The sequence below is a fragment of the Neodiprion pinetum genome, chromosome 2 (genome assembly GCF_021155775.2).
Source record: "Neodiprion pinetum isolate iyNeoPine1 chromosome 2, iyNeoPine1.2, whole genome shotgun sequence".
NCBI classification, from domain to species: Eukaryota; Metazoa; Arthropoda; class Insecta; order Hymenoptera; family Diprionidae; genus Neodiprion; species Neodiprion pinetum.
Genome location: NC_060233.1, coordinates 22,218,913 through 22,242,114, shown reverse-complemented (window position 1 = coordinate 22,242,114; position 23,202 = coordinate 22,218,913). Strand labels below are relative to the sequence as shown.

General features: G+C 39.6%; 1 protein-coding gene across 1 annotated transcript in view; it reads right to left on the bottom strand.

Annotated features, from left to right (window-relative positions):
• Positions 1 to 270: 270 nt before the first annotated feature.
• The window catches only part of LOC124211484 (uncharacterized), a 66,466-nt gene continuing 43,534 nt past the window's right edge, over positions 271 to 23,202 (bottom strand). Inside the window, exons 9-12 of the mRNA XM_046610576.1 lie at positions 4,973 to 5,188; positions 4,460 to 4,587; positions 3,960 to 4,095; positions 271 to 643 (exon numbers count right to left, since the gene is read on the bottom strand). Of these exons, the coding sequence (XP_046466532.1) occupies positions 359 to 643; positions 3,960 to 4,095; positions 4,460 to 4,587; positions 4,973 to 5,188 (765 nt within the window). The 3' untranslated portion in view covers positions 271 to 358. The remainder of the gene's footprint in view (positions 644 to 3,959; positions 4,096 to 4,459; positions 4,588 to 4,972; positions 5,189 to 23,202) is intronic.

Here is a 23,202-nt window from a genome sequence, read left to right as displayed (position 1 = left end):
CCCACAAAATATCCATAACCAAAGCGCTGTCGCAGGGCGATCAGCAGTGTGGGTTTAAAAAATGAGTTTGGAACTCTGCTAATGGGACAGGTCACAAAAGACTTCGTAGAAACGATTGCAGCTTGTCGCAGATCTAGAAGTTTGCGAAGTAGCCGTACGCCGAATCATACCAATCACAAATCTGGGAAAATATGTTATATTTTTTATTTTTTCTATGAACACTAAAGTACTGGTACAATACATTTACTGTAGCAAAAAAATCAGAAGGTTGAGAACATGTGCTAAAGTTCTGCACGGTGTTACCTTTCAAGGCCTTCGGAAGTTATAATTATATCAGGACGTACAAGCATGAATCTATCTACATACGAGTTGTGTGAGTAACGGAATTCAAAGTCGCCTGTGCTTGCAGGGGTTGATAACCAGAACGAGCGCTCATTCTGATCCGGTTCGAATTTTGCGAATGTCTCCACGATTCCGATCTCGAGCCATGTTTGTTTCCCGACGTGGCATTCGACTGTCCGAGTAACAGAGTAATCAGCTTATCCAACGCAGCTAGGTCCTCCGTTAGACTACCATTATTCCCAATAGCCGATGTCTGCTGACCACTCCCTGACGGGCCGTAAGCTCCAAGTTTTTGAGTCACCTGAAATGTTGGGAGTGCCATTACCGGAAGGGTAATCTCTCAACAACATAGCCATAACAGTTAGACATACAGCTACTGTTATGAGCCATGACTTGTATGTCACATATTGTTTTAATCTATGGCCTTCTCCATTTTTTGTAGCGCCTTTTCATTCGTCTGAAGCCAGGCCAAGTTTTTTTCTTTGTTACAATAAACAAAAATTTACGTTAAAAGACGATGTGAGAGTTTCTTTCGTGCTCCAAACTTCTCTAACGTGAAACATGCGATACGTGTGATATTTTTTGAATTTTTTCACCTTGCACTATTTGTAAGAGCAAACAGATTTGCACAACGAGTTGCAATTGGTTACAGTAGCAGCCCGTGTTTGTTTTTCATTTCACTGAAGAAACATGATCTTTTAGATACCCGAATAAATTTAACCGCTGAACTTTAAGACAATTATTTATCAATGTTGTCGCTAAGTAAATAACTTGTAATCTTTGAAGGTTTAACATTGACGTAAATCTAATTTCAATTGAAGGTTCAAGAAGAATAAAAGTAGTAAGGTAAGTATCAGACCTCCAAATCACAAATTCTACTAAGACTTCTGTTTTTTCTTTTCGCCCAACATATCGCGCAGCTAATGTGTAGTTTCATCTAACAGACTTCGCTTTGGTTACTTCACAATAGGTCAAGATGTTCAAAATTTGTAGTTACTTGCCTGGTGCTCTGGGATAATAAATATACCCGTTTATACTTGAATTTATGAGGTCGTATTATTTAAAACTCGTTGAACAACAATGAGAATTATAACTTTAGAAAAATATACACTACAGATTTCATTTGTTACGGTATTCCATTTGTGACACTGATTGTCCAATGAATTGTAACACTAGTCAAGTGAGGCCTGTTGGATGAAACTACATATCACAGGCTGCATATTTTAGGCCATGGAAACGCCCTAAAAGTTTGACCAGCATCCATGCTCCATGAGCCAAATACCACGAGTAGGTTAGAAAATACAAGTTTCACATAAGCGAAACTTGACAAAACACATCAAAAGTTGTCTGAGATAACATATCCTTCATAATAATTTTTTTTAGAAAGATGGTCAGCCTGAATGATGTATATTATGTTTGAATACTCAATTAATAACGAAGATAGAGGGGGAATAAATATTTTTGTTATTTCTCCGTAAAAATGTTGAGGTATGTACGAGGAACAAATCCACATCTACGTGATATTCAAACAACCAACTAATTCAAAAATGTATAATTATAATAATCGAAAATGGATTCCATTACGAATCGCGCCAATTCTTTACTATCTGTGGTACATTGGGCTCAAGTCTTATTTTTAGGCGTCTGTAAAATCAGGAATCGAGTCCATGCGATTCTTTTTTCAAAACGATGCTCCACATTTTACACCTAATGCTTCCCGAAAATATTCCCAGTACTCATCCAATTTGCCCAGAAGATGGTGAAAAGTTAATTATCCAATCAATTACGGAAAAAAGCGTGAGCAGGTTTGATGTCTGTTTTTTTTCGTCCCTTAACCGTTGAAGGTATACATTTTTCCCTAGATGCAATTCACTTGAAATTTTGCATGCATGGGCTGTTGCGATCGCTGATTAAGAATCTGAACTCGAAATTCAAAAATTCAAAGTGGCGGATCCAATATGGTGGATGTGAGGTGAAAAAGTTACTTGATTTTTATAAAACTTCATGTTACGTAATTGTATGGGGTCACTGATTACGAATTTGAATTCGAAATTTTAAAGTTCAAAATGGCGATTCCAATATAACGGACCAAATAAAACAACAAGAACCAAAATTTTGAAATGATTCTGTAAAATTTTTTAAGGTGTATGAAGTTTGTGTAAAAATTGGCATTCGGATTTTCATGATAGATTAGCAGAAAATGCTGTTTGGCGTGGAAAAGTACAAATATCGACCATTTGTTTGCATGTGTTATTTATGCAATAAATAAATTTAATCCTTTTTGTAGACGTGGAAAAATATTTTGGGGACCATGTAGAATCAAAAAATTCAAAAAATAAATTAAAAAAAAAAACAGTAAGAGTGAGCGTCCCAAGGTGAATCAAAGGGTCAACTGTCAAAATATTTTTGCTTTCAGAAAAGGACGATTCATTACACACTGTCTCTCTTCAGCCATTTCGGAGATAATCGAGCCTACTTTGTCAGATCGTCCCATGTACCGATAAGCATCTGAAACAGCTGATGATTAGATTTCATATCATCAGGGTATACGCAGCTGCTATCCAAAATGAAAAACTCCCATTTTTGTCTCGATCCAACCACCCGATATGTGTGCTAAACTTTAGTAATCATCCCAAGCTGCACACAAGTTCAGATCTAACTATGAATGGACTATTTGAGGCCGGCATAAAGACAACATAAGAAAAATTTTACTTGAAAACTGACTAAAAGTCGACTTAATGGTGACTATTTGCCTTAGATGTTCAGGGACGATAAATAAGCCTGAGGTCAAAGCTGTGTCAAATTATTGTTAAGCTTATGTCCACAACAACTTCGAGCATGTCAAGTGCATGAGAAATTCAGAACAAAAAATAGATATCGTACAATAATCACAATTGTGTATATAGTAGAATCAAAAAGATCTGCTGGTTATCAAAATTGCAAAGTTCCTCTCAATTATTTTATGTTAACGACGTGTCGCTTTGCAGACAACTGTAATTCTGAATTAACAATTGATTAGTCATTCCTAAGCTTATGAGTGACATAATTTCAACTACATTCGTCGAACAAAATCAGTGAGCCTCCCCGTTTTCGGCCAAAAAATCTATTCATCGCGTATGGCCGCACCATTGACAGGTTCACTAAACTTGAGATGAGTTACTTAAAGATAGGATTACTCGCGAAAAAATGGGTACAGACTACATCTGAAAAATGAAGCTTGAAGCCAAGATTTTCAGTTTTAAAATCGTTCTTCATTCAACTTTATAATTGCAATTTATGCAAAGTTACAATATTTCAAAGTTGAACCTTTTTTCGGTAAAAAATGGAAGGGCCGGTTAATTTTTTCCATCGCTAGACCTTCGTATTTACGCTTTTGTGTCCATCTCAAATTAGGTTACTCGATTTTTTTACCGATAGTAAATCAAATATGAGACGATTGTGTGTTATTTACGAAACGATAAAAATCCCCGGACTAGTATATTTACTGCTTAGTTTTTTTTCTAATGTAAACGTACAAAATGACTGACAATGAGTAGGACGTAACAACTGTCGACATTTTTGAATCCCTGGTTTGCATAAAATAACCACATGGCAAACTGGTGACATGTTTCACTCACTTCTTCAGGTGCGTATTGCCCATAGCTGAAGCGTTGGACATTTCGGAATGTTTTGTCGTCCATAGCCTCTTGAACTGCTTCAGTTAGAGCATGTTCCAAGGAGCGTTGCTTCGTAGTGCTAAAACCATCGTAGTAACTACAACATTGATAAAAATGATAAGTATATCGCACCCAATGACGAAGGTGACAAAATTCAAAAATTATCATTTTTGAATTGGGACCATTTTTGCATAATGTTCGAATCTATAAACTTGAAATGTGTTATTTCTGTAGTTAAAAAATTGGTCGTCACAGAGCAGAGAACGACAGGTAACTTCCATAAGCAGCAAAGTTTTCACTCATAGTTATTTGCTTCTACTGTAAAATGACAATTTTTAAATTGCGTCACCCTCGTTACCGGAGTGCGATATGGTAATGGTCTCTTGCCTGCAGTGTAAAAAATATTAAGCTTAATAGTTTGAGCCAAAGTTGTACATACAATAACGGTATTTTATAATCACCTTGAATTCAGCGATGAATAATTATTTGTATCCCGAGAAATATTTTCACCACGGACAAGTCGGATATCATGTTCCCAGAACCTGCGCAATTCGGGCGTCGATGTGTAAGGCGCAGCAACTTCTTTGATCTGAAAAGACCCGCAAGAATGGTCCAATTTAACCTTCGAGGATCACGCAACAAAAGTGGAAAAACGATTTGATGAAAATTGATCTCAAGTTCTGCACCACGTTTCTTCACTGTAAGTTCGATTCGCAGATGAATTTAATCATTTTCCTTCGAATCTAAAAGCACTCTGTTTCCATTGTTAGTTAGATGTTACTTAGCGTTTTCAAGATTTTCTTGAAAACCTAAGCTTGTTAATTAAGAATCGGAATCAATAACGAATGAAATTTTTGAGCAAAATTTGTATAGTATTACGATTTATAGATCGTTCATTTTATTTCTGCATCAAATATCAAAGGCATTCCGCGGTGAAAATGAATAATCGTTACTCAATTGGCACAGTAATATACCTTCAAGACAATAATTGCAGTGATGAAGATGCATATAACGTTGACGAAGGTCAGACAAGCGCTAATTATCCCATTGCAGAAGAATTCCAACGGCAGATACTCCGTGTAGACGTAGGCATAGGAAGAGTTGAAGTCGGTGTACGACTCCCCCTTGATGTGCGGTATCTTAACTGGCTTGTATATCAGCCATATGCATCCTAGTGCCCAAAAAAGTCCCTATGGGGAAAAAATTTACTCAATGTACTGAATATTTCAAGTTTTTTTTTTTTTTTTTTTTTTTTTTATGCAGCAGTGTAATGAAAACACCTTGTCCGTGATCCAGCAGGCAATACTTACAGGAGTCCACGGTCGCAAGTAGGCCGATTAATACATGCGCTAGCGACTCACGGGTCACCAACACGAAGCTTTTCTCACCTTTTTCTCTAAATGTTGAGCGCTAGGTCGGGTATGAATTGCGTTACCTAGCTCCAAACGAAACTAAGATATTACCCGGTAGGTAGCTGATCGTATGTACCGAGGATCGTGTGTTCGCGACTGGTTGCACGATTACAGAACGAAATCGCGTTGATAATCTCGAGGACGAGAAATAAATGGTGACTCGTAGGTATAATTAATATTCGACACCAGTAATTGTTTATTAACATGGTCACCTGTTATTTTATTGATGACCTGTTATTCGCTGCATTTGCCCACTCGCATTCACTCACACACACTTACACTGTTTGTCCCACGGACACTTGAATCTGTAATGCGTCACTATTCTCGTGATGTTATGATCTGACTGACTACAACCTGTCATTCAGCAGGAGGCCAAAATTATTCGTAGGCCCACCTTACCCCCTGTTCCTCTCTCGTCCGAGGGTACATGAACTCGATCATCTTGAAATCGCTTTTTGCGTTACACAGTATATCTCATTGTATGATGGAACCTTTATACCATAGATTTTGTTGTGACATTGTTAACGTTTATGCTTCGAAATAGGATTCATTCATCGATAATGTTAGGGGACTTTGCAGACAGACTGACGAGTGAAGCGAGATCGCGAATCAATGTTTAGAAAATTACTTAGTTCTGCAAATGCGGCATTTTTGTAGATATACATAAAAGTACCAAGAGTAATTGAGTGTAACGTCAGGAATGTCCAGTTATAGAGGTTTCATTAATTCGATAAAACAGTAACTAACAGTAACTGGATTATAAATAAACAAATTCGGCTGGATCAAATTTCATTCGTTTTATTTTACACGAAAATGGATTTTTGAGAATATATCAGCTCAACGGTATTGTGCATGAAAAACAAGGGTAGTACGTAGAAGTGAAATTGTACTTGGGACATACGTTGTTCCTTACCTATACGATTAACTCGAAATCGAAGACTCTAGGATTTCTAAAGTCACTTATGACAAATCTAAATTCAAAATTTGTAGTTAAAAATGGCAGATCTAAAACAGCCGACGAAAATACAAGGAGTTACTTGATTTAGATGAAACGTTTTTGAGAATGCTGATAACGTACTGACATAGAACTTCAAACGTTCAAAATAGCGCATCCGAAGCCATGACCATTTCCAATTTCTACACGGATAAAGGGGTGTACTAAAACTTTGTTACAGTACAATATATAACAGGTCGATTTGGCACCGCAATGTGAGTCCAAAGTCTTATAACTCTGTAGAATATTATGCTATAGTTGTTGTAAGTATTGTATTATAGAATCGGAAAAATTATCGTACCGCGAGGGTAAATTCAACTGTCACTATACCGTATATGAATTCGGATTAGTATTATTAACTATTAATTATAATACATACTTTTCTCCTTGTAAGTGTTGACTTCTGATGTATAATTATTGACCTCAGCATGTCCCGTGTACCTACTAACAAGGAAAGTCTTTCCGCTGACACCCTTCGACTTTGATGGAATTTATTTATGTTATTTTACATCAAAATCTAAGAGACGGGTATTTTTTTTCTCGGCGGAAAAACGTTTCTAGGGGGTGAAATTATCCATTGAAGTTGAGACCTCCGAGGGGTACTTTTCAGGTTTCACCTATTTTCACTTGAGATAATCGAATGCACCCAACTGGATAATTACCTTAATGATGAGCGATGAAAAATGCAACTGGTTTCATATCGGGGGGTTGCATGGGAAAAAAGTTATAGGGGTTGAAATTCATAAAATCGTTATAACAAAAAAAACTATTGCACCTATCTCGATGGATTCAATTGCACTTTGAAGAGCGACAAAAAATAATACATATGGGTTTTTGCGTTTTTCTCGCGAATCAACTTAAAGGGGTGAACTACCCCTATGTATGTTAACATTTAATCCCAATAAAACGGCAGTAATTCTTTTTTTTTTTATTCCATCTCCTAGTGATATGTTTTTTTTTAATTTACCACAACCGTATCACGTATATAGCATTTATTGAACGGTTTTATCTAGGAGCCAACTTATTTATAGATCGATCTTTCGTTGTAAAAGTATTTATATCTGACTTATCGATAAGTCTGACTGATGTATATTTGGCAATGAGATAACATAAGCATACGATAAGCGCTTACGCATATTCGTTTCGGTAGATAAGACCAAGTTTTGGGATGACGCACAGAAAAACTGCGTAGTCAAGTGAAAAAAAGAAAGCGTACAATATGCTTGTATCTTTCATTGATAATATGTCAACAGTTTAACAAAATAATCACCATAGCAATGAATAGAAGCGAATATATAATCATATGCTCTATTAGCCGTTGTAAGTACTGCAGTAATGATAGTCATTGAAAAAGTGTTTAAAACATAACGACTTTTTACACCAGAAACAGCAAACAATAGCAACTTTTTTACATCCTGGAACTTTACAGTGTGAGTTGCAGGAATCTCCAAGTGCAAAGGGTACAGGATTCAATCAAAATTCGCTGGTTTTTCCTCTATGTAACCACTTTTGTACCAAGAATATTTGAAAAGATCAATCTAACGTAGTGACGACAGTTGGTTATGAACAAGTGACTGAAGCTTCATGATAGTAGATAGGATATGACAGTTCTAAATCAAAAATACCCATGATATTGCTACCAGCGGTTAACATACATGACGTGACCCGTATACTCGCTCGATTTTGCTGTGTGACGAGCGGCCATTTTGATGGCGGCCATTTTGATTTTTGCTTAGTCGGATGAGCAGCCATTTTGATTTTTATCGTGAGACAGTTTGATAATGTGATTTATTTCTTGGCTGGATGAGCAGACATTTTGATTTTTTCACCATCACCCGTAAACTTTCACGCTAATAGTTTGCCCCCAGGGCGAAGAATAGTATTTTCCACATACTTCGAATACATTTTTTTGTGTTGATCGATCGGATGGTGACATCGTAATTAGATAGACAGGGAATGTTGATGACGATCCGTAAACTTTCACGCTAATAGTTTGCCCCCAGGGCGAAAAATAATATTTTCCACATACTTCGAATACATTCTTTTGTGTTAATTGACCGGATGGCGACACCGCATTTAGATAAGCTGGGGATGTTGATGATGATTCGTAAACTTCCACTTTCAAGAATTTATTAGGGGTGGAGAGTGTGGTTAGTTGGTATATAAATCGCGAGCTCATTCAACACGTTATATTGTTCTCAAAGTTTTCCTGTTGTGAACTTCAGTATCCATAGTACGTCAAATTTATAAAATCTACATCGAACGTGATGGATCTAAATGAAATCAACCTCGTCTGTCACCTGGAAACGCTACCCACCAAGAGAATGTCAGATCTGGAGGTTGGGGAGGAGTATAACGTGACGGGGGTAAGACGCGTAAATACTAAGTACAGCACAACTATTCTTCTCGCGCTAAATGAACAATTCGAAGTATTTTTACCCCCACGAATTGTAAGCCTCATGGAAAATGATGTGGTCCAATTCAACGCGATGCAGAAGACGATAATCGAGGGAATCCTACGAATGAAATATCAAGGAGGCGAATACGACAAATTTGAATTTTTGTGTGACAGATGAGCAATTTGAGCGTAAAAAAAAGCACTGTTCCGACTTGCAATATGGAGATGATCATGCACATTCAAAGTTTCGTTGGCCCCAACGATAAATTTATACCCAAGGAACGTTGCATCATAAACATAAACTCATCGGGTTTGAGCCGCATTCTCTTCAAACCGCCGTACGCTTGGGCGGATCTACCAGCTGAACACGAAGCTACTAACGCTTGGCTAACACGCAATTTTCAGGGAATACCCTGGAATGCGGGAATCGAACCTTATGCTGAGGTGCAGAAAATTGTAAAAAGGGCTGTTAAATATGCATGCTATGTTTATGTCAAAGGTGAGGAGAAGAAACGGTGGCTGACGAAGATCCTTGGTGGGACAAAACCAGTAACAAACATGGAAGATTCACACATTTCACCACCATCACTGGAAAAACTGAAACATCTGGAAAAGATGGGTTGGTGCTGTGATTATCATGGAAACGCTTCAACGGGATACAACTGCGCCTTCGAAAATGTTCAGCGTTTGAAGAAGTGGTATGTCAAAGAGTGCACGGGGTCTCTCACGAAATCGTTCTGTCTTTTCGAAAAACAGAAAATATATATATATATATATTTCGAATTACATTTACACCTAATTTTAAGTAATATAATTTATTCAAATAAATGTAAAATAAATATATATATATATATATATAAAAATAAATATATATATATGTGAATGTATTGTTGAAGGCAGCATCTGTTCAAAGAAATAAAAATACTTATTAATCACAGTTTATTGATGGCATAATTAGCATTATTTCATAGCTTTGTCATACGGTACATCATAACCCTGAAGTTAAATCCCCAAATAGTTTAAAGAAAAGAATATGCCATTGATAGGTAGAAATTTTCTATTGTTTTATTTATCATGTGGGTGGGTGGGTGGGTGAACTTTCAAATAATAGCGGTTGGATGCTTTGAATAGATGTTTTTTATTTATCAACAATTACATTCTGTTTTCAGCTTATACATAATAATGGTGATAGATCATCATATTTTAAATTGAGCAAATAACTTTACACATATTTTCATTATTTACGCAATAATAGTAATAATGATTAAACATACTATCTCAAAATTGACTTATACCAATTTTTTCACAGTACAGTGCTCCCCCCCTAAGATATCCCTCTGTAAGATATTACTTCCCCTCATTTTACTATCATTTCCCCGCAATTCGGCTTCCCCACTATACTCAGTGTTGTTTACTTGCGCATGCGCGTAAGCCGCTACTATAAGTCAGCTGTCTACATATACACCCCACCTTTTAAGAGTAGAGGGGATACCTCTCTAAGATATTTTTCCTGGAACCAGAGCCCCGAGTCTGAAATCTTAGGGGGGGAGTACCAGTAATCGGATTATATTCATCGATGCGATCATGCAAGATCATGCAGTAGGCAGAAGTGTGTGGGGGGAACGCAATGCTAGAGTCAAATTCCAATCGAATGTCGATAGGTCCAGTTTTCAATGTTTCGTTCTGCTTGGAGCAATCGATGGCAATAAGGGGGGTGCGATTTAAAAATTCACGCTTCGATAGCAAAGGCTCAGCTTCTTTGATGTAGGAGGTCATTTGAAACCGAACATACATATCATAGAGAATGGCGTATTGATTATTGTATATATCAAGATTCATATTTCCGTAGAGATAGCACTGTGAGTTGAGAAAGAGTTTTACATCTCTGATCCGACAATGATCAAATACGCCAGCATTTTTTAGCGGCTCGTTTCTCCTTGCAATTTGAAATCCTAGAAGGACATATCTCGGCTTCTCAAGCTGCGTCGATGTCTTGACTGACCGTATATGCCGCGTTGTTGACGGGAGCATCGGCGGTGTAGTTAAGTAGCTGGATTTTCGGTTTATCTGCCAGTTTGATGTATGGCAACGACCACTGGATTTTATTTAGAGTGATTTTAAAGTTTTCCGTGATCGAGGCCTGAATCACGGCATTCAAATCAGTGTTGGAACGTGTGAGAATTAACTCATGTTTAGCATTAACAACAACTCGGCAATAATCCTCGGCGAAGCCTAGCACATAATTTAACGGTAAAACAACATCGAAATTTTCAGCGGCATCGGTTAGTTCGTTATCCCCACTTGACCACCCGGTATTTTCCAAACTATATTGCTGGCCTGGACTCAAGGATACGTACCGTTCATAGTGCTGGTGATGCCAACATTTTTATTCCGATCAATCTCTACACCGTTCAACTCATAGCGAACTTCCTCAAACAAATGGCAAACGGCCATATTGATCAATTTCGTAACCGTCACCGCAGCCACGCCATCATCCTTTGTGATTTTTCCATGAATGTGTAGAGAGCTTTTACTGGGCAGTAGACACAAGTCTTGATGTTGGACAACAATATTGATTTCATCGTTGTTCTGGAAGGTGGATGATGCGAACGGCTAATGAGCATGAATCTCAGAGTGCGCGATCGATTCGTCGAATACCACAGGTTTCTGTATTCCTATTATTTCTTCCATGGTAACACACACGCGGGATACAGCGGACACAAATGATTATTTTCCAAAATTTCCACGTAATCGAAGACCCAGGCTCTGGAGGAACCGAACGTTCAGCGGTGTCAGTCCTGTGGGCGGTGTAAACGTTGTCAGAGGTGTCGGGCGACTGATGATTTGTGCCCATGACGTTTGACTTTTATAACTCCTACCCAACTTTCTCGTCTCAAACACGATCCCCATTATTTGAGTGTTTTCACGTGTAAACGCACAGTAATCGTTCCACCGCGAAAATTAATCAGCTCGTCGTCTTGATCAACTATTCTCAGCTGTAAATGCTGTATCGACAGTACGGCGATTGGTAGGTAAATGATGCTGGCAGGCACTTCGACAATCTTATATCCTGATGGAACGGTTGGGAAAAATTCATGAATCGTGTTAGCTCGACGCTCATTTATGTACGCCCCAGCGGTTACGTTACACTCAACGCGTAAAATATTAACCTTCAGTATAGCCACTGGTAATTCAGACTTATGAGTAACGTCTCGTGCTAGCTCAACCGCTTTAAATCCCAATAATCGGCCGATGGAATCTTTGGGCTTAAACTCTACCACATGATTGCTCGTGACTTCACTGTTCAGCTAGTTGTCGTTAGCTCTCAGACTGAGGGTGATGTCGGAGGGTAGCTCCTTACGCGGAAATTTTTCAATATCCTCAATTTCATAGCTCCCCGTGGGTATTGCAATGCTCTCTCTGCTGTTGTCCGCCCGTTTCAGGTAAAATTTATTGCATGTCTCATGAATATTGGGTATTGAATTGAATGTCAGGAACTCGACCAGTCCGAGAACATAGTTTTTCTCCGGTGATAACTCGATTGGGGGGAAATATTGAGCCTCCAGCACGGAGGATGTGCCTGACAGTGTTAACGTCAATGATTCCGACATGACTGACGCTTGCTCCTGCGGCACTTGTCTTTTCATAACTGTTCGCTGAGAAATTTGAGGCATAAGTGCCCGCAAATCACAGTATCATATTCCTGATACCTCTTATGATTGTATTCAACGCTATCAACACCGAGATACCTCATCAGCTCCTTAGGCGGTTTCAAATCACCGAAACTATCAAAATACGCAACATGGCCACCATTTTTCTTGTACGCAACCCGATGTGTCCCTGGGCCGTTTTTGTCGTCAAGATTCATAATTGCGGATTCTCGCATTTTTGCCCCCGATTTAGGCAGATCATTCCGCATAAAAACACCGCGAAAACGCGAAATTTTCTTATTTTCAGCATATTTGAGTAAATCAATGTTGGTGAGAGCTCGGTGTGGTAGCTTTATCAGTTTTTTGCCGGACGTAAGTACAGGCCCATTCCGCTGGGGTAGGGTCACAGGTATAATCCCTTGCCCAAAGCAATCGCCTCCATTGTTGTATTGTGCCGTTTAGTCTCGTTCAACCGATGTTTGTTGGCACTAGCTTCGTTGACAGCTTTAGCTATACCCGCAGCACCGCCCGCAAGAGCTCCAGTAGCGCTCAGGCCGGCCAGAATTGGAATGAGAAACGGCAGGAAGCCGCCAATTTTATCAGGCACAGGTATAACGCGAGGCATATGAGCATTCTTCACAATCCCACGCGCAGCCGCACGAGCACCCATCAACGCCGACTCAACGGCTTTATAACCCGGTCGCATGGCAACCTTTGCTGCTGTGATGATCGACTTAAGATTCACCGTTCTCTTCCGATGTTTATTCTTCCCACCTGTTCTAGATTTCTTCTTCGCAGCCACTCCAAGTCTCGACAGTTTCGCAGCTACGCCCATACCGAGTTTAGATTTAGCTTTCATGGTGTTGGTGACTCCCCAGGCTACCGCCTTTTCGCCCACACTAGCGTCCTTGGCCAAGCTGCGATTCCACGCCTTCTCAGCGAGCGCTTTGTCGGCAAGACTTCTCGCTGCAATATCGCGATTCTTTACGTATGCAATGTCGTGGTCTTTCCACGCAGCATCAAGCGGATTGATCCCCAAATCGCCACGAGCCAACCTCTTGGCTAATTTCGTTCCAGGTCCGCAGTACTGATACCCTGGTATGTGCAATTCAACTGGGACATGATTGATGATTTTATTTAACAAACAACTACCGCGTTTCTTCCGTGTGCACGTCCTCATATTCGGGTAACAACTAACGTGACTTCTATAGAAAGGGTGAATTTATATACCGTCATTTTAGTTCTCGTTGTCATGCTCACGAAGCATCATGAAATTTCAAGATCAGCCCGATAAACTACCTATCGAGAATTTCGATAAAATGGTTCGACGCGCAAAGGGGAAGATAGAAAAACGACATGGAAAATTGCTACCAAATACAGTGAGAGCAATTTTTTGCGGGCTATCGAATTGTGGTAAAACTAACGCTCTTCTCTCACTCATCACGCACGGCAGTGGATTGCGATTCGAAAATGTTTACGTCTATTCGAAATCTCTCATTCAGACAAAGTATCAATTTTTGCAAAAGTTACTAGAACCCGTGCATGGTGTGGGTTATTTCCCGTTTCGTGAGAACTACGAGGTTGTAAAACTAGAAGATTCTCGCCCCAACTCTGTTATGATTTTCGACGATATAGCCTGTGAAAAGCAAGATAATATCAGAGCATACTTCAGCATGGGCAGTTATCGCGATATCGATAGCTTTTATCTAAGTCAAACGTATGCGCGCATTCCAAAACACCTAGTGCGTGACAATGCAAACTTATTGGTGCTATTTCGACAGGATGATATGAATCTGAAACACATCTACAACGATCATGTTAACACAGACATGAAGTATCAGCAGTTTAAAGACTTGTGCTCGGCATGCTGGAATGATGACCCATACAGTTTTACCGTAATTGACAAGGATAGCGAAATCAATGGGGGACGATATAAGAAGGGGTTTGACTGCTTTATAAGCATAAACTAACATAAACTTGCACAGTTTCATTGCAACAATCGGTCCGGCAACATGGAGAGTGCCAAGATTCGCAAACATAGCGATACATTGAGTGAAATATCGAAAGCATGCGATGTCATACGTCGGAAGCACAAGATGCTCAAGTTGAACAAGGACACGACCGAACAAGTTGTGGGAGAGGTATTCAAGCCGTTAATAACGCCGTTGCAAGAATTGGTGGATACTTCAAAGCTGCAGCAGCAGCAGCAGCAGCATGTTAAACAAGAAATTGAAACGGAACTACCGGATGTTACAATAGAAAAAGAAGAAGAAGAAGAAAAAGATGGTGAGAGTACCGGAGATGATGATGATGATGATGAGAAGGATGAGAATGTGGACGATGGGAATTTCATGGATGCAAATGATAAAACACTGAAGTTCGGTGAAATTTCTACTACAAGTACGCCGGTGAAGAAAACAAAGAATTCTATGGCGCGATATTTTAAAATGTTCAGCACAAGCAAAAAGAAGGATACGGATACGACATACGGTTTTCGAAAGTTGACAAACGGTATAATGATTGGTGATACGCCGATCCATTTCACTGATAATCCGGTCAATGTGGGAGATGAAAGTTATGAGAAAACACCAGGATTACTTGAATTATTGTTTAAAAAATCACCCGATGCATTGGTTGCAAATGACGCGGACAAGAATAATTACATAAAAATTGTAACGACGACGAATGCGCATCGAAAACGTTATCAAGCCGATGGAAGCCTTCGAGATAATTTAAAAAGCGCAAAGTATAGAACTTTCATTGCAAAACACGTCGGCTCGCCGAAAAAATCGAGTAAAGGCTTACCCGACTATAAGATTGCGCGAAAGGATGGCCAAGATGTTGATTACGTCTACTGGGATGATCCGAATGAAATTGTAGATCGTCTCCGGCTGCTTATGGCGTCACAGGCTGCAGGCAATACCAGCCATTCCAACGAAATGGTCTCCGATATTGAGGGGTTGCGCGAGGCTGGAATCGTTTATTAGCGGCGGATGAACATAGAATCATCATTTGTTCAGTGACCGTCCAGTGATGAGTATAGACATATTTGGACGACACTCGGAGCGTGGTGGGGGTAAAAAATTTATTCGAGGGCCTCCGGGTGTTGGATTCAAAACCACCATCGATAACCAATACGATATAGACAGCAAACGATTGTGTGATATCGCCGATCAGCAGATGGAAAACGATGCCGTTTCTATGAGAGTACTCAACCAGAGTGTACAGCGAGCGAATGATGGGCTCCAGAACGATATCGAGGGGGGAATTCGTATCATTGAGGTGAATATTGCAAATAATGCCGAAGAAATTCACGAGGTTATAAGATCCATGCTTGAAAGTATCAAAAGTTTAAGGAGCGATTTGAATTTGTTGCATAAAACCGTAGAAGGCAGGGCATGGTCGATAATTAAACTGAATGAAAAAGTCCCAACCATTCCAACGAAATAGTCGCCATCGTTGAAGAGTTGCGCGGGGCTGAAATCGTTCATTAGCGGCGTGTAAACATAGAATAAGCATTTGTTTAGTCACCGTCCAATGATGAGCATAGACATATTCGGGCGACACTCGGAACGTGGTGGGAGTAAAAAATTTATTCGAGGGCCTCCGGGTGTTGTATTTAAAACCACCAACGGCAATCAGTATGATTTGGACGGTAAACGATTGTGTAACATAGCTGATCCGCATCACTCCACCGATGCTGTTTCCTTAAAAGTTCTCAATACTGCTTTACAGTCTATGGCTGTGGATATTGTGGATACTTTTCAATCAAATTTTGAGAGTTTCGCGCGTAATCACAACGAAGAGTTGAAACAGCTACGCATAAATAACAAAATCGTAGAAAACACGTTGAGTGGCATCAAACATATTGGGGATCAAGCAACACAGGTGCTGGAACAAGCCCGCGGGGAATTAGTATCGATTGAGGAACTAGAGTGGTTGAGCGCCAATTCGAAAAATTGAAAGGTGAAGAGCGGGGAACAATGAAGGCTGTAATAGCTGCTGAACTTCACAGACAGGCTCGACGCAACTATCCGCGCCGATTCGTAGATGTACGCGGACTGGATGAGACCTGGCAAGCTGATCTCGTCGATATGACCGCATGCAGCTCGCACAACAAGCGATACAAATACCTACTAATAATCATCGATATATTTTCCAAGTACGCGTGGGCTGTGCCGATAAAGTCCAAGAGTAAGAAAGATGTTACTGCTGCCATGAAATCTGTAGTGACACAGAGCCGTATACCTACACATCTACACGTTGATCGGGGCAAAAAATTTTACAACAGTGAATTCAAAGCCCTCGTGAAGCAACACAATATCTACATGAATTCGACATTTAGCAACTTGAAGGCGTCGATATGCGAACGTCTTAATCGAACATTGAAAAATAAAATGTAAAAGCGGTTCACTCTCCAAGGATCGTACGAGTGGATTAATATTTTAGATGATTCAATGAAGTCCTACAACAACACCAGACATCGCACGATTCGAATAAAACCGGTGGATGTTAGCACAGAGAATGAAAAACGTATCGTAGCGTGTACAAGCCTCGGCAAATCAAACGAAGTGATCAGGCGCGGAAATTCAGTGTGGGCGATCGAGTTCGAATCAGCAAGTACAAGAATGTATTCGAAGAAGGCTATACACCCAATTGGACGACTGAAATATTCATTGTGAGTGAGGTGAAAAATACCAATCCACCGACGTACAAACTTACCGATTATCAAGATCATCCCATCGACGGCTTCTACGAGGAGGAGCTCGGCAAAGTAAAATACCCCGACGGCTATCTTGTGGAGAAAGTATCACGCAAACGGGGGAATCAGGTCTATGTGAAGTGGTTGGGTTTTGATAGTTCGCACAATAGCTGGATAAATAAAACAGACATGTGACATAATTTGTATGTATTTTCCGAATTACAATAAAAGATTTGAATATACAAATATTTCCACACCTATTTCCTTTGCATGCACATGTGCCATACTCGATACCATGAAAATAATAATAATATCTCTATCTAATAAAAAAGTTTCAAACAAATGAACAGGAAGAAAAAGATTATAATAACAATAGTCAAAGAAAGACTATAATAACAATAGTATAAAAAAGATTGTAATAACAACAGTATACGCATGAAGTTGGCGGTGGGGTGAGATCCCGAAAACAAAACAAAAAGCATCTAGCAAACCCTTTGACAACTGTCATCGGCTGTTTATGACAGTCTTTGACAAATATCTTTATAGGTATCTGTTTCTGACGCGCAAAAAATGAACATGCAAACGAAAATTATCAAGATGATTCCCGACGGGAATTGTCTTTTTCGCGCGTTGGCGTATTGTGTATACGGCACTCAAGATCGACATGCAGAGGTGAGACTGAGTATCGTTTCAAATATAGTGGATAATTGGTCTACATTTGCGGGTTTTATTACAGGTCATGAGTCGAACGGTGCTGTGATTAGGTCACCTGGTGATTACAAATCACATATGAATAAAAATGGAATATACGGGGGAGAAGCAGAATTAGCTGCAGCTGCGGACATTTTTAAGATATGTTTAATCGTGTATCGCGAAGAACAAATTCATCCACACCGGATCGGATCACAAAATGAAACACAATTCTCGCTACTCTTCACCGGCGACAGAGACAGTGGACACTTTGATGTTTTGCAGAACCAAAATAAAATTCAGATAGTGAGTAATAAGTATGAAAAGTAACAATCAGATAATAGTAAATCTACATATATCACCAAACAGTCAAAAGGACAGCCAGGATTTACGAGGACAATGGAGAAAGGAGGAGTTTCGAGCAGCAGACAAGGCGATGAAGATGGTGGATGGTCGGAAGTATCACAAAAGAAAGAGGAAAATAAAATTGTAACTGCGAAGAACCAAATAAGCCATAGAATAATATCCAACAAATATTCGTATAACCAGGCAAGAGGACGACCAGGATCGATGTTGACCACAAGAGAAAGAGGTGTTTTGCGGAATGAACAGCAACGCAAATATAGAGAAAAAAATAATACAAAGAAGGTGATTTTGGAGAATAACTGGCAGAGCGGTAGTAAAAATAATTCAACGAAGGGTGTCGAAGAATTAGAAGAATCGATTGTGATTATTAATTTGGAAAATAAATCAAGAGGACGACCATCCAATGTGATGGACATAGAAGAGCGAAAAATTAGACGACGAGAACAGCAGCGAAAATATAGGGAAGCGAACAAAAAATATCATACTGGCTTTTCAACCAACGAACAGAAAGGAGGAGTTTCAACCAGCAGACAAGGCGATGGAGACGGTGGATGGTCGGACGTATCACAAAAGAAAAAGAAAAATAAAATTGTAAGTGCGAATAACCAAATAAGCCAGAGAATAATAATAAACAAATATTCCTATAACCAGGCAAAAGAACGACCACGATCTATGTCAACCACAGGAGAAAGAGGTGTTTTGCGGAGTGAACAGCAACACAAATATAGAGAAAAAAATAATATGAAGAAGGTGATTTTGGAGAATAACGGGCAGAGCGGTAGCAAAAATAATTCAGCAAGTCAAGGAGATAGATCGATATCAATAGAGAAGGAACACCAATTTTCAACCATCGAATGGAAGCTTAGATTGATGAAAAAAAGGAAAGTAAGCACAGAAGGAATTGAAGTGGACAGCAAGTGCAGACCTGTCATCAAATCAACATGAAGGAATTCGCCTGTCTACTAGACAATGCGTAAGGAAATAGTGAGGCGCGCAAAGCGCGCAGGGGCAAAGCCCCTAGTAATAATAACAACAACTACAACAACAACAACAACAACAACAACAACAACAACAACAACAACAACAACAACAACAACAACAACAACAACAACAACAACAACAACAACAACAACAGCAACAGCAACAGCAACAGCAACAGCAACAGCAACAGCAACAGCAACAGCAACAGCAACAGCAACAGCAACAGCAACAGCAACAGCAACAGCAACAGCAACAGCAACAGAACAGCAACAGCAACAGCAACAGCAACAACAACAGCAACAACAATAATAATGATAATAATCTGCAATTTTTCCATACGATTATCACACATTTTATTTTTTGCAAAACTTTTTTTCGTTTTCAGAAAACTTATTTTTATTTTCTGAAAACTTTCTTTACGTGTTGATCAAATGGGAACAAAGTTTTCGGAAAACTTTTTTTCATTTTCTGAAACTTTTTTTCGTTTTCTGAAAACTTTTCTCGAGGTGAACGAATTAAAATGAATAATTTCTCAATATATTGATGATAAATGAATAAACAAATAAATAAATGTTAAGTATATGAATTCACATTTTCAAATCCAGTCAATATCGTTTTCGCATGATGGCGGATCGCCCGAGGTGTCAAACGTAAATATTCACAATAATTCTACGTCCACAGTTTTATCCTATAGCTATTGGGGAGCTGGGACAAACCCCCAAGGTAGGGTGTCGGTCTGTCCAGGTATCAATTTCCGCTTGTCATCCTGTCAACTGAGAGCCAATTTTTTTCGTACGATCGTGCTTACTTCATGTTTCTTACTTCGTATCAAACACTGGGGGAGTGTCAACTCTTGGTAAGCCATCAGACAGCGCTTATAATTATCAAACGTGATGCTATTTATCGAAGAATTTTTTACACCCTTGGCGCGCTTACTCACTTTTTCCCCATCCCCGCCCATTGTAGTAAATGTGTACAGCTTTGCTCGCAGTCCCACAAACTCTGTCATAATTTTACCATTATTTTCATCCTTCATCAGCCCCAGTCGTTTCTTGTTTTTAAGCGCAATGCCATACACATTGTCGGGCGGATAGGCAGAGGTATCAAATATTGTATCTACATCACGTTTGATAATATCGTAGACGTTCGATACGTTAAATTGATAAATGAGGCTGTCTGTGTCGGTATACAACAATTTGACCTCGCTGTTCGAAAAGTCGGATTTCACATAATTACAGTGGAAATCGTAAAGAATGATTTTTGACAAATCTAGAATCGATGCACCGACGTAAATAAGTTTAGCGAAGTGAACTTTGACACGATTCATTTCAATGATGACCATATTAGCGCCAAATACGGTGCAGCTGTGAAAGTTTGCCCAGGCAATAAGCGCTCTCGCACCACCTCTTTCCTCCCATTTTGTGACCAATTTTCAGCGGAAAAATTTGATTTTTTCCAATTTTCCTTGCTGAATTAGGTGAAATCCATTGTTGAAATGAATTTGAAATGGAATTTTCCAAGTATAACTAGAAAAGTCTCAAATTGTCTTCAAATAAAAAATAAACCATTGAGATTGGATACATACTTTTGGTCCTGTCACTTTCACCTATTATGAAAATGTAATTATAGGAAAAATCTGTCCATCGGTTGGTACGTAGATGTTGAGGATTCAGAGAAAAAACTTATTACTAAGAGAAGAAATAAGAAAAAAGAGAATTACTGCCGTTTTATTGAGATTATATGTAAACATACATCGGGTGAGTGCACCCCCTTGACTTGAATTACAAGAAAAACACATAAACCCATATGTATTATTTTTTTTTCGCTCTTCAAAGTGCAATTAAATCCATCAAGATAGGTGCGATAGTTTTTTTGTTATAACGACTTTATGAATTTCAACCCCTATAACTTTTTTCTTATGCAACCCCCCGATATAAAACCAGTTGCATTTCTCATCGTTTATCATTGAGGTAATTATCTATTTGAGTGCATTCGATTATCTCAAGTGAAAACAGGTGAAACCTGAAGAGTACCCCTCGAAGGTCTCAACTTTAAAAGATAATTTCACCTCGTGGAAACGTTTCTCCGCCGATAAAAAAAACACGTATCTCTGAGATTTTCATGTGGAATAACATATATGAATTTCATTAAAATCGAAGGATGTCAGCAGAAAGACTTACCTTGTAAGTTTCATCCAAATCGAAGAAACTGATGATTCTTGTATTTTCTTTGGCTACACTGGATCTGCTATTACAGATTCAAAAATTTTGAGTTCGGATTCGTGATTAGTGACCCCAAAACCCCCTATATTCAAACTTGAGTCAATCAGTAGTGGGGCAAAATTTATGTTCGAAATAGATTAATCAATAATCATTTCGTTTACATTACATGAGCTTTGTTTACATGCGCGATGGAGAAGTTTTATTTACACTTTGTCATGCTTGTTTTTCATGTACGATACCGCAACGGGCTTAGTGAACGCAAGTTCCGAGTAGTTTGGCGAGGCGGGTTCTGAGTACAAACACCTTCTTTATCGACCGAGCCGCTCCGCGCACCCCAGACGCAAACCCTCGAAAGTTACCCCCACTTTCGTCAGATAAAACGTGCTCTGCCGTACCGACTCAAGGTCGAAAACATGCAACCTTACCGACAGTCGTATCGGTCGACGGTGAGAATCGCACTGCTTTGCCGGCAATTGTTATCGATCGAGGGTCCAAATTGTGCTGTTTTACCGACAATCTTACCGACCGAAGGTCAAAGTCTGTAGTGCTCGCCTGCCAACGGGAGAAGGCGCAGCAGGGGCGAGAACTTGTTTACCGTCCCGCATTCTTTTCCCACGATAGGACTGCTGATGTGTAACATTAACCACTCCAAATTCCTTTCCCAGGGTAGGACTGCTGATGTGTAACATCAACCACCTCACATTCCTTTCCCACGTTATCAACCACGTGACATTCCAAAATTAATAGTTCGAAGAATTGTTTTTTATCCACTGGGATATCGCTGATGTGTAACATCAACCACCCCCACATTCCTTTCCCACGTTATCAACCACGCGACATTCCAAAATTAATGGTTCTGAGAATTGTTTTTCACTTATTCGGATGTCGGTTTGATATCAACCACGTGACATTTTTTGGCTTGTAACTGCCGTGTGAACTCAACGATGAATTTTGAACGGGTTCAGTCAAGACCAGAATGCAAGGTGGACCGATAGCCGCGGTACATTCAGAGCCATGGATCTGCGGTGTTGGGTTACTATCGCTCTGGGAATGCTAGAGGGTGCGCACGCATACACGAACGTAAATCTGTAACATCTTACCAGGTCCACCGTTCGTATGAAATAGGTTAGCACGTGAAACTTGTACATCAGTCAGACTGCTATTCTTGTGAGACGAAAACCTTAGAATCATCATGATACGTAATAACGAATTTACCGACGAAGAAGTAATTATCGGATTTAGCAACGTGACATCAGAGTTTTCGCTACAAGATCTTCGGTGGCTCGTTGAGTGTGTCCGGAGAGCTCGTGTGCAACCGCACAGACTACACAGGATATATTTTCAGAACAAAACGTTGATCCTGACTTTTCAAAAATGGCAAAACGAAGTAATTGCAGTGTTATCGGACACTGAACCGGGTGACGATGAAGGCGAAGCCGATTTGATCGAGTGTCGTCAGATCAACGAGGAGTAAGAAAGAAACCGAACCGTACACATCTAATGTTACCCACACAATCGAAGACACATCATTTCGGTAGCTTCTAGAAGTTTTTCGAGGATTCTGTGTGGGAGGAATACGGCTACAAAAGTCTGAATTTCAGGTCAGAAAGACAGTCTTGCATCTTCAGTCTGACGTTTGATGCGATGTTAAAGTGTACCGACATCGAGCTCGAGCTTCTCACCGACATAGATATAAAGCAGAACTAAAACAGCGTATCGATCTGTTCTTAAAAAATATTCACGACTTGAAAACCGTTATTAACCAGAAGTCAGAACTCAACAAAGTGAC